Source organism: Rattus norvegicus, chromosome 20 (genome assembly GCF_036323735.1).
Source record: "Rattus norvegicus strain BN/NHsdMcwi chromosome 20, GRCr8, whole genome shotgun sequence".
NCBI classification, from domain to species: domain Eukaryota; kingdom Metazoa; phylum Chordata; class Mammalia; order Rodentia; family Muridae; genus Rattus; species Rattus norvegicus.
In genome coordinates, this window is record NC_086038.1 from 45,210,131 (window position 1) to 45,223,057 (window position 12,927).

At 50.5% G+C, this 12,927-nt stretch overlaps 1 protein-coding gene across 1 annotated transcript; it reads right to left on the minus strand.

Moving 5' to 3' along the window:
- Window positions 1–775: 775 nt before the first annotated feature.
- Gtf3c6 (general transcription factor 3C subunit 6) lies at window positions 776–12,758 on the minus strand. Its single transcript, NM_001108537.1, is given in 6 exon segments — window positions 776–1,424; window positions 6,247–6,360; window positions 8,895–8,939; window positions 9,039–9,102; window positions 11,719–11,799; window positions 12,159–12,758. Coding segments are annotated over 6 exon segments (684 nt in total). The 5' UTR covers window positions 12,246–12,758; the 3' UTR covers window positions 776–1,131.
- Window positions 12,759–12,927: the final 169 nt, after the last annotated feature.

Sequence of the window (12,927 nt, forward strand, 5' to 3'; positions counted from 1 at the left end):
CCCTCCTTCCGTCTGTCTAAACTGATTTTCAGGCCTCAATTTCCTTTTAATCTTTTCATATTATTTATTAGCTTCCTACTATATAAAAGCCATTATAGGGCCCATCAGGTGGCTCAGAGGTTAAGAGCACTGGCTGTTCTTCCAGACGTCCTGAGTTCAAATCCCAGCAACCACATGGTGGCTCATGACTATCTACACAGGGATCTGATGCCCTCTTCACAGCACTCCTACATTTAAATAAATACACGCATTTTTTTTAAAAAACTAATTTTGCAAGATTTATTGTTAACAATTTTTATAAAAATAAAAAATGAGAGTACACCATGAAATTTAACTGCCTCTAGGCTGGGAAGATAGCTCAGAGGCCAGAAGCAGGTGGGAGGACTCTGCTCTTGGAGAGGACTGGACTGCAACCCCAGCACCACAGGGCTTGTGGTCATCTCTATCCCCAGTTCTAAGAGACCCAAAATCCTCTTCTCCTCAGGACCAGATCATGGTGAACACACATAGGCATCCACACATACACATAAATGTTGTTTCTTGTTTGTTTGTTTGTTTGTAGACAGGGTTTCTCTGCATGGCCCTGGCTGTCCTGAAACTCATTTTGCAGACTGGCTGGTCTTGAACTCAGAGATGTGCCTGCTTCTTGCCTCCCCATGGTGGGATCAACGGTGTGCGCCACCAACTTGCCCCATGTAAGTATATATTTTTAGGAAGAGTGTGTGGAGAGGACTGTGAGAGGGCCCGACAGGTCAAGCATTTGCTGCCCAAGTCTGATGACCTGAGTTTAATTCCCAGAACCCACGAAAGGTAGGAGCGAACCTGAGGCCTACAGAGGCCAGAAACAGACATCAGATCTCCTAGAATCGAAGCCACAAATGGCTCCAAACTGCTACATATACACTGGAAATCAAATCCAGGTCCTCTGGAAGAGCAGCCAGTGTTTTTAACTATGGCACTCACACACTCCCCCCACCCCCCAACATTATAAAAACTGAATTCCTGTGGGTCCTGCATGACTCTAGCGTACTAAATCGTGCTGTAACTGGACACGTGTACTGTCATAACAACACAGAACGGTGAGTCCTACGCAGCTCAGCCGTCACTGTATAAGGACCACTTCTTTAGACCTCACGACTGGCTGTTTTGAGAGACATTTCCATCTTGAGTTCCCATGAAAACAGAACTTTCTATGTCAGAAGGGGTATCCCCTGTAGGACCAGGGTCCCCCACTTCCTGCGCCTGCTCCTGCTCGTGTGTCTGCTCTGCATCACCTTTCATCTCACTCTCCTGGTCTTCCGCCTCCACAGGCTTATCCGAGGCTGGCCCTGCAGCTTCATCTTCATTTTCGTGGACAAAGCTGCAAATCATGTTGGGTCTATAGGAGAAGTCATTGTCCTTCATCTGCAGCCATTCGACACCATCTGATGGGGTGGGGGATAAACGGACAAAAAGAAAGAAACAGAAGGGGTAAGCTCAGGTCACATTTTTCCGTTAACTGACAACAAATGTAGCACAAACTAAGAGCCTACACGGCAGGTGGGGATGTAAATCTGTACAACCAATCAGAAGTTAGTATGCAGATGCCTTCTGAACAGAAGCACCAATCAGAAGTCAGTATGCAGAGGCCTTTTGAACAGAAGCACCACTCAGAAGTCAGTGTGCAGATGCCTTCTGAAACAGAGTAGCACTGTAGGAGCCAGCTGTACCATTCCTGGGCACACAGTGGAAAGGCTCTCAAGTCAGTAGAGCACAGACACTTGCAGCTCTATGCTCAAGGCTGCACTCTTCACGACACCCAAGACACAGGGCCATCCTAACGATTAGCCGACAGACAGATAAACAAATGTAGGCAGGGACAACTTTGCGTGCCTCAAGTTCATTACAAAGTATCTTCACTTCGGACCAAATATATATATATATATTTTTTTGGTTTTTCAAAATAGATTTCTCTGTGTAGCCCCGGGTGACCTGGAACTCGCTCTGTAGACTAGGCTGGCCTCAAGCTCAGAGATCTGCCTGCCTCTGCCTCCTCAGTGCCAGGATTACAGGCCCAGACCACAGCAAGTCATAAACCCAACAGCTATAAAGGGTATCTCTAAACTGGGAGTGGGAGTGCCTGTAAGCCCAGCACTAGGGAAGTAGAGGTGGTAGGAAGGTCAGAAATTCACCCAGCATGGGCTCTAAGAGATCCTGTCAAAACCCAAAAGTGGTCCATGTACAACACACAATGTAGTTTTACTTAGCTATAAATAAGAATTAAGTTGACACATGTAGGGAAACAGATACAACCAGAACTCACTCTGTGAAACAAAACAAGCCGATGAGACAGACACATCTTACATGCTTTCTTTAATATGTGAATATAGGACATGAAAATAGAAAGGGGATGAGGAGGCAGGACATCAGAAGGAGGAGGGAGGATATCAGGAGGAGGAGGGAGGACATCAGAAGGAGGAGGGAGGACATCAGGAGGAGGAGGGAGGACATCAGGAGGAGGGAGGACATCAGAAGGAGGAGGAGGGAGGACATCAGGAGGAGGAGGGAGGACATCAGGAGGAGGGAGGACATCAGGAGGAGGAGGGAGGACATCAGGAGGAGGGAGGACATCAGGAGGAGGGAGGACATCAGGAGGAGGAGGGAGGACATCAGAAGGAGGAGGAGGACATCAGGAGGAGGAGGAGGGAGGGCATCAGGAGGAGGAGGAGGGAGGACATCAGGAGGAGGAGGGAGGGCATCAAGAGGAGGAGGAGGGAGGGCATCAGGAGGAGGAGGAGGGAGGACATCAGGAGGAGGAGGGAGGACATCAGGAGGAGGAGGGAGGACATCAAGAGGAGGAGGAGGGAGGACATCAGAAGGAGGAGGAGGACATCAGAAGGAGGAGGAGGGAGGACATCAGGAGGAGGAGGAGGACATCAGGAGGAGGAGGAGGACATCAGGAGGAGGAGGGAGGACATCAGGAGGAGGAGGGAGGACATCAGGAGGAGGAGGAGGGAGGACATCAGAAGGAGGAGGAGGGAGGACATCAGGAGGAGGAGGAGGGAGGGCATCAGGAGGAGGAGGGAGGGCATCAGGAGGAAGAGGAGGGAGGACATCAGAAGGAGGAGGAGGACATCAGGAGGAGGAGGAGGGAGGGCATCAGGAGGAGGAGGAGGGAGGACATCAGAAGGAGGAGGAGGACATCAGGAGGAGGAGGAGGGAGGACATCAGGAGGAGGAGGAGGGAGGACATCAGGAGGAGGAGGGAGGACATCAGGAGGAGGAGGAGGGAGGACATCAGGAGGAGGAGGAGGAGGGAGGACATCAGGAGGAGGAGGGAGGACATCAGAAGGAGGAGGAGGACATCAGGAGGAGGAGGACATCAGGAGGAGGAGGAGGGAGGGCATCAGGAGGAGGAGGGAGGACATCAGGAGGAGGAGGAGGAGGAGGACATCAGGAGGAGGAGGAGGACATCAGGAGGAGGAGGAGGGAGAGCATCAGGAGGAGGAGGAGGACATCAGGAGGAGGAGGGAGGGCATCAGGAGGAGGAGGGAGGACATCAGGAGGAGGAGGGAGGGCATCAGGAGGAGGAGGAGGACATCAGGAGGAGGAGGAGGACATGAGGAGGAGGAGGAGGAGGACATGAGGAGGAGGAGGAGGAGGACATCAGGAGGAGGAGGGAGGGCATCAGGAGGAGGAGGAGGACATCAGGAGGAGGAGGAGGACATCAGGAGGAGGAGGGAGGGCATCAGGAGGAGGAGGGAGGGCATCAGGAGGAGGAGGGAGGGCATCAGGAGGAGGAGGGAGGACATCAGGAGGAGGAGGGAGGGCATCAGGAGGAGGAGGGAGGGCATCAGGAGGAGGAGGGAGGGCATCAGGAGGAGGAGGAGGACATCAGGAGGAGGAGGACATCAGGAGGAGGAGGAGGACATCAGGAGGAGGAGGGAGGGCATCAGGAGGAGGAGGGAGGACATCAGGAGGAGGAGGGAGGGCATCAGGAGGAGGAGGAGGAGGACATCAGGAGGAGGAGGAGGACATCAGGAGGAGGAGGAGGGCATCAGGAGGAGGAGGGAGGGCATCAGGAGGAGGAGGGAGGGCATCAGGAGGAGGAGGAGGACATCAGGAGGAGGAGGAGGGAGGGCATCAGGAGGAGGAGGGAGGGCATCAGGAGGAGGAGGGAGGGCATCAGGAGGAGGAGGGAGGGCATCAGGAGGAGGAGGGAGGGCATCAGGAGGAGGAGGGAGGGCATCAGGAGGAGGAGGGAGGACATCAGGAGGAGGAGGGAGGACATCAGGAGGAGGAGGGAGGACATCAGGAGGAGGAGGAGGGAGGGCATCAGGAGGAGGAGGGAGGGCATCAGGAGGAGGAGGGAGGGCATCAGGAGGAGGAGGGAGGGCATCAGGAGGAGGAGGGAGGACATCAGGAGGAGGAGGGAGGACATCAGGAGGAGGAGGAGGACATCAGGAGGAGGGAGGACATCAGGAGGAGGAGGAGGAGGACATCAGGAGGAAGAGGAGGAGGGAGGGCATCAGGAGGAGGAGGAGGGAGGACATCAGGAGGAGGAGGAGGAGGACATCAGGAGGAAGAGGAGGAGGGAGGGCATCAGGAGGAGGAGGGAGGGCATCAGGAGGAGGAGGGAGGGCATCAGGAGGAGGAGGGAGGGCATCAGGAGGAGGAGGGAGGACATCAGGAGGAGGAGGAGGAGGGAGGGCATCAGGAGGAGGAGGAGGACATCAGAAGGAGGAGGGAGGACATCAGGAGGAGGAGGAGGGAGGACATCAGGAGGAGGAGGAGGGAGGACATCAGGAGGAGGAGGAGGACATCAGGAGGAGGAGGGAGGACATCAGGAGGAGGAGGAGGGAGGGCATCAGGAGGAGGAGGGAGGACATCAGGAGGAGGAGGAGGGAGGGCATCAGGAGGAGGAGGGAGGACATCAGGAGGAGGAGGGAGGACATCAGGAGGAGGAGGAGGACATCAGGAGGAGGAGGAGGGAGGGCATCAGGAGGAGGAGGGAGGGCATCAGGAGGAGGAGGGAGGACATCAGGAGGAGGAGGAGGACATCAGGAGGAGGAGGAGGAGGGAGGGCATCAGGAGGAGGAGGGAGGACATCAGGAGGAGGAGGGAGGACATCAGGAGGAGGAGGAGGACATCAGGAGGAGGAGGAGGAGGGAGGGCATCAGGAGGAGGAGGGAGGACATCAGGAGGAGGAGGAGGAGGGAGGACATCAGGAGGAGGAGGAGGACATCAGGAGGAGGAGGAGGACATCAGGAGGAGGAGGGAGGACATCAGGAGGAGGAGGAGGACATCAGGAGGAGGAGGGAGGACATCAGGAGGAGGAGGGAGGACATCAGGAGGAGGAGGAGGGAGGACATGAGGAGGAGGGAGGACATCAGGAGGAGGAGGAGGAGGACATCAGGAGGAGGAGGAGGACATCAGGAGGAGGAGGGAGGGCATCAGGAGGAGGAGGGAGGACATCAGGAGGAGGAGGGAGGACATCAGGAGGAGGAGGGAGGGCATCAGGAGGAGGAGGGAGGGCATCAGGAGGAGGAGGAGGAGGGAGGACATCAGGAGGAGGAGGGAGGACATCAGGAGGAGGAGGAGGAGGGAGGACATCAGGAGGAGGAGGGAGGACATCAGGAGGAGGAGGGAGGACATCAGGAGGAGGAGGAGGAGGGAGGGCATCAGGAGGAGGAGGAGGACATCAGGAGGAGGAGGGAGGACATCAGGAGGAGGAGGAGGACATCAGGAGGAGGAGGGAGGACATCAGGAGGCAATGGGAATCTGTAGCATGGAAGCAAAAGGAAGACGAAGGGAACTTGGCCTCCCAAATGCTGGCAAACAGGCACGAGCCACCCAGCCCATGTGGTGTTCAGTTTTAATAAACCACAGTTTATTAATACAGCTAACTCTCTGAAGTGCAAGGAATAGCCTGACAGCAACATCACTACACATATATCACTACACATATCCCAATAGCCAAAACCTACACAGGATGACCTATGTTCTCCTGTGTGTGTGTGTGAGACAGGGTGTTTGAAGTCACACTTTCCTTCCCCTTGCCGAGTACCTGACTCTGGCCTTGAACTCACGATCTTCAGCCGCCTTCGCCCACTCCCCAAAGCACTAGGATTTCCAGCATATGCTACCACATCCCTCTAGTACTGGGCCCTGATCCCAGGGCCTCACACATGCTAGGCAAGTGCTCTTGACCACTTAGCTACGTCCTCAGCCCAAGAGCACCGGTCTTCAGAGAACGGAGTGAACGAACCTATGTTTTCTTCTCCTTCCTTCTTTTCTGTCAGGAGAGTCCTCGTCATGCTGAGCTTCTTCATGGTGTGGCATTTGTACTTCAGCACCGTTTTATCATTCCCTTCTGGATCCACTGGGACACAAAAGATCGTATTATACCATTTCATGCCATCAGGTGGTGAGGGAGTTAGCCTCAACTACGTCCTATGGAAACAGCACAGGATGCTCACACTGCAACTGATCACTCCTGTCCCACATGCACAGCAGGGACAGATAACACCAACATTTGAAGGCACAATAGGACTCAGACTCAAACAGGCAGAAGCATGTAACAGAGACTAAAGCAACATGGTAGGGCTCCTAACATGGGGACTGGGGCTCAGGAGTGGGGATGCTCTCAACTAGATAAGCCTGGGGGACAGGGGAGGACTGCTAAATACTGCTGCCTAGAACAACAACTATTAAAAGACTGTGAGCCCAGACAGGTTAGCGAATACGACTCTGGGCCAAGGCTTCCACACACTGCTCGGCCAAGTTGAGCTGCCACTATACATCAAGCAAAGCTAGTCGAAGACAACACACACTCCACTTTCGCTCTCCTCCACCTCTGTTTATATGCACTCTTTTGCGTTGGGCAGTTGTGGCGAGGGCCTCACACATGCTAAGCAAATGTTCTAGAGGGAGCTAAACCCCAGCGTCTTGTTAAATCTATTTCTTTCCCCAGCTCGTCAATCTAGTTCTACATCGAAAGTTTGGAGACATCACTGCCTGTACACACAAAGACACACATAAAGAATGCACGGTGGCGTTTTCAGAGTGAATGTAGTACAGTGAACAACATTTGAGGTAGGCGGGGCTGTACAGTGAAGCAGTCGGAGGGTTGAGACAGGAGGACCACAAGTCTGAGAGGAGATGCACAGCTCCTTTGCTAGGTTCGATCCCAGCATCACCAGGAGGGACAGACAGAAGTGAGTCCTGAAGCCAGGCTAAACCCAAGCCCTGACCCTGCCATTCGCTCGCTGGGAATCGGAAAGTGTTATTGGTCCCCGGGCTTCAGTGTAAATCATCATGAAAACGGTACCTATGCTGGCACGCGGGAGGCTAAGACTCTAGTAGAACTGCACAGTTATGTCCAGCCTGGGATACACAGTCAATGCTAGCCCACCCCATGCTGAGGCTGCTTCCAAACAAAACGTATCTTGCTCAGTGAACTGTGGTAGGGACTGAATCCATATTTCTAGGCAAGAATCTACCACAAAGCTAACCCCCAGCCTCAAGTCTAAAAACTGTAATATAATATAATATAAAAATGTAATATAAAGTTAGGTATAGGAAGGAAAATCAATCCAACAGTGCTCACTTCGGAAGACAGAGGAAAGGCAATAAGCTGAGCACACCGGGCTTCGCTCCTGGGACGGGGACTGAGGCACTGGAGATTGGACACAGATTTCCCACACGCTGTGCAAGCACTCTACCATGGGCAGAGGCTCAGCGGGCAGGTAGCTCAGTCAGGCCTGGAACTCACAATCCTCCCACATAGCTGGGATCCTGAGCCTGTGCCACCAGACCTAGTCTTAGCATTAAACATATTCCAGGTCAATGACAAGATAGAGGATCTGAAACAGTTAGACAATGGGTACATGGAACTTGCTTGTTCCTTTTTAATTTTATTTTTTTTAATTTATGAGTGCTCAGCTGCACATACATCCGCAGGCCAGAAGAGGGCGTCAGATCCAATCACAGATGGTTGTGGGCCACCATGTGGTTGCTGGCATTTGAACTCAGGACCTCTGGAAAAGCGATTAGTGCTCTTAACCACTGAGCCATCTCTCCAGCCCCTAGTTTTATTTTGTCTTTAAAAATACATTTATTTCGGGTTGGGGATTTAGCTCAGTGGTAGAGCGCTTGCCTACCAAGCGCAAGGCCTTGGGTTCGGTCCCCAGCTCCAAAAAAAAGAAAAAGAAAAACAAAAAAAAATACATTTATTTCTGTGTTTGTATGTGCACAGGAGTACCACAGCATACATGTGGAGGTCAGAGGGCAACTTATAAGAGTCCTTCCACCACCTGGGCCCCAGAGATTGGCAACAAGCAGCCTTACCCACTGAGCATCTCAGCAGTGTGAGGTGTTATTTATTTTTACTATTAGGTGTTTGAGACAGGGTCTCCCCATAATGCTGGCTGGCCTGGAACCCACTATGTAGACCAGACTGGCCCCAAATCCACCAGCCCCAGCCTTTTAAATGCTGGGATTAAAGGTATGTACTACCATGCCCAGCCTGAGCTATTTAATTTAATTTAAAGAACTTTCTATGTAGCCTATCTGTCTGTGAGAATGTACCCTCTGAGGCCAGATCCCTTGGAGACGGAGTCACAGGCAACTGTGGGTCACCCAACATGGGTACTGGGAACTGAACTCCAGTCCTCTGGAAAAACATTCCTAACTGCTGAGCCATCACTTCAGCCCCCAATATTCACTCCACGCTGTATATCCGAAGCTAGGCACAGTGGTGCACAGCTGTAATCCCAGCACTATGGAGGCGTGAGGACTGTGAGGTCAAAGCCTCAGCTACAGCCTGACTTGATACTGAGTAACGAGAAAAAAAATAAAGACAAAAAGAAAAACAAACAGTATGTCAGAATAATCTGTAGAAAAAGCTAGTCTTACCCCGTTCAACGCCTTCTTCAAATATAACACAGGTCCCAAGAGTATCTGCAGGAAAACGTGAAGCGAGTCAGGAAAGGCGGCGGAAGTATAGCTCTGAGAACCATGAGAAAAAGAGGCTTTTGTGTTCGGTGGGTACTGTCCTACCTTCATATTCCCCAGCAAAAACGTAGCTGTCCACTTGCAGGATGGGCCTCTCGGTGTCAATTCCCTACAACAGATTAAAAGGCAAAACCACCATTGTTTAAAAAACACCCTTGAGAGCTAGAGAGGTGGCTCAGTGGTTAAGAGTACTGACTGTTCTTCTAAAGGTCCCGAGTTCAAATCCCTGCACAACCATCTCTAATGGGATCTGATGCCCTCTTCTACATTTGAAGAGAATGACAGTGTAGTCACATAAATAAATAAATAAATAAATAAATAAATAAATAAATAAATAAATAGCAATGCTTTTAATATGTTGGGTGTGGTAGCACACACCTGTAATCCCAGTATTCAAGATGTAGAAGTAAGAGAGTCAGGAGTTTAAGGACTACTGGGAAATGGGAAAGAAAAAGGATCAAGTAATATGCATGTATCAGAGTGATACCTATTATGTACACCACTATTACACACTTCATATCTTCTTTCTTTCCTTCTTTGATTTCTGTTATTTTTTGTTTTGGCTGGGTCTTGACACAGGCTGTAGCCCTGGCTGTCCTGGAACTTGCTCTGTAGACCAGGCTGCCTCAAACTCAGAGATCTGCCTGCCTCTGCCTCTTTTTTTTTTTTTTTGGTTCTTTTCGGAGCTGGGGACCGAACCCAGGGCCTTGCCTGCCTCTGCCTCTTAAGTGCTGGGATGAAAGTATCTGGTTTTTCATTTTACTCCTGAAGGTTTACTTTCATTTGTGTGTGTGTGTGTGTGTGTGTGTGTGTGTGTGTGTGTGTGTGTACAAGGTTATGTGTACCATAGGCATAGATTCCTGTGAAGGCCAGAGGGTATTGGACGCCCTGGAAACTGGAGTTACAGGTGGTTGTGGGTACTGGGAACTAAATCAAGGTCTTCTGAAAGAGGAGGAAGCACTCTTTAAAGCTGAACCATCACCGGGCTTGGTGGCGCACACCTTTAACCTCGGCATTCAGGAGGCAGAGGCAGGCAGCTCTCTGAGTTCAAGGCCAGCCTGGTCTACAGAGCTAGTTCTAGGATAGCCAGGGCTACACAGAGAAACCCTGTCTCAAAAGACAAAAACGAAACAAAGTTTATAGCTAAATCATCTCTCATTGCAGGAAAGTATCTCTGTAAAATTCCATGCTTATAGATAAACACGAACGTATTGAACCCTGGGTACCCCCACGATGATACAAGATACTGCATCATCCCTGGATACGTCCAATGAAAGACCATAGATCCTTTCCTCTGCCATAGGCACCACGAATCTCTCTCTCCTCACTGTCTCCCTCTCCTCAGCCTAAATACTTCTTCTGTTGAAGCTTCTGCCTGCAAGTTTGTGCTTCTCACCTCAGAAGTACTTGTTACCAGAGAAAAGGCTACCTCCTGCCCTGTATCAGTTTCCCAATAGATAACTAGATAACTTCCCCTCTTATCCAGTTTAGCTTTTCTGAGAGCTTCTGGTAAATCCTCCTTTATGTTTCCTCTGCATCTTACTTTCCATAGCAACATATATCCCCAATATCCCATAATATTCTGTCAGAGACACATGTACTGTCCTAACTCCATATTCTCATTCATATTCTCTCTCTCTCTCTCTCTCTCTCTCTCTCTCTCTCTCTCTCTCTCTCTCTCACTCACTCACTCACTATTTTTGCCTCTTTAACTTTTCCCCTCCTGGGTCACTCATTTTCTCTAGAAGTTATCTTGGATAGGAAAAACAAAACTGATCAATAAACAGCTTTCTGACAAGAGACCTGAATTAATGCCAAATAACAGAAGCTTTGAAAGACCACTCACTCACCAACCCACGGCAGGACGTAGACTACAGCAGGAGCAGTAATATCAAGGCAACCATTTTGCCCCTCCCTCTTGGGTGACTTTTTTTTTTTTTTAATTTCTCTAGAACCCCTTACAGAACCAGAACCAAAATGGTGATCAACAGGACCATAGGTCTGGCCAAGATCACCTATTCTGCCTCCATATTCCCTTTTCTATATAACATCAAAGTTCTTGTCAGCCCTTTGTGGATTATCTCCTTCCAACATGGCCACACTGTTTAAATCTCCCTTATCCTGCTGTTCATCTCTGGTTTTTGTTTTACAGGGTTTTTCTTTGTTTGTTTTTTCAACAGGGTTTCTGTTTCCTGGCTGGCTTGGAATTTACTATGTAGCCCAGGCTGGCCTCAACCCACTGAGATATGCCTGTTTGGGCTTCCCATGCATTGAGCGGGATTAAGAGTATGTTCACTATGCCTGAGTAGACTTTCTGTTGTTTTGAGACAGGGTCTCTCTATGGGTCTGTCTGTCTTGGAACTTGCTATGTCCACCATACTACTAATCTCTGATTGGTATGTTTGGGTAAGTGGCAGAAATTAGCTTGTTTAAATATTTGGAGCCAAGGATTTTGCCCAAAAACTTTTATAACAATTAACTTCATCCCCCCCCCCCCAGCCCCCAAGACAGGATTTCTCTGTGTAATAGCCCTGGGGACTCTCTCTGCAGACCAAGCAGGCCTCAGACTCAAGAGATCCTCCTGCCTCTGCCTTGAGAGTGCTGGGATTAAGGTATGCACCACCATCAGGCAATAACTTAATACTATAGATTGTGTCTTCTCCAGGTTTTTTGAAGACGGGATGGCTTTCTGTAGCTACAACACTCCCCGAATTCTAAGACTCACCAAAATCTTGCATTTATTTTCACATTTGGAGAGAAAGTCTGTATCAATAATTCCTGACAATTCCACCAGAACAAACTGCTCCTGGTGGAAGAAAGCAAAGTTAATAAGGTTGTATACGTATAAGTATAAGTTAGTAAGGTTGTATTAATAAGGTTAATAGGGGACAGTAAACAAGAAATGCCCCAAATTCCTCTGCGAAAACTCGATCTAGTTTCTGGTGGAAACCTACTACCTCTGGAACAGCCCAGACTACCTCAATTCTTTCTAGAATGGGTAAATCCGAACTGGAGCTAGCCCTCCAAGGCTTCTCAGGCTTCTGAAAGCAAGCGAGCGATCTACGGGCCTCCCTCACGCTGTCCGCATCCTGGACTCCTTTCCCCACCCTGGGGTGGCTCAGCCAAGAACGCCGACCCTGCAGGCCTCTGGCCCGCGTTTACAACCTCCTCTATCTCCTCTTCTTCCTCCTCCTCATCTTCGTCCTCCCAACTGGGATCCACTGCCGCCGCCATAGCGCTCAGAGACTCCATCGCTGGCCACGCCCCCTGCAGCCGCCATCTTAGATACGGGCAGCGGCGTCCCCTATCCGGCCATTGCGGCGCATGACGCACACACGCCTCGCCAGGGAGCAAGATGGCGACGCCAGGCTTCCGTAAGGGGCTCCCTCGTGGAGACTAAAACACGCTCCGAGCTTTGGGAATTTAGGATATTTAGCCCCACTTTGAGGAACGTGGCTCATAGAGCTCAGGCTGCTCTGAACTCAGTAAGTAGCTGAGATGAGCTAATCAACTGCATCCACCTCCTACTTAAAAACCTCACATACATTGTCTGCTGCACATAAGACTAGAGAATCAATGGTGGCCTACACCTTTCATCCCAGCAACTAAAGGTGCGGAGGGAAGAAGATTAACGCAAACTCTAGGCCAGGGTGGCTACATAGTTCACACAAACGCAGCAGCGATGCTACCGAATGTTACCCGGGGAAGATTGCAAGGGTGCAATCCGGAAAGGAGAGGAAACAAACACCCATCTCACAACAAAATGCAACCTAAGAAACCGCACACACCCTTTAAAAACCGGTCCGGAAGTGGTTTTGTTTGGGCGACTGAAGACACTGGCGTATGATTGGCTGCCATCTTCGATATGTTAATTATGGACGTAAATCTGAGTTAGTTTACAGTTAATAATTATTCAGGATGATTTTTTTTTGCA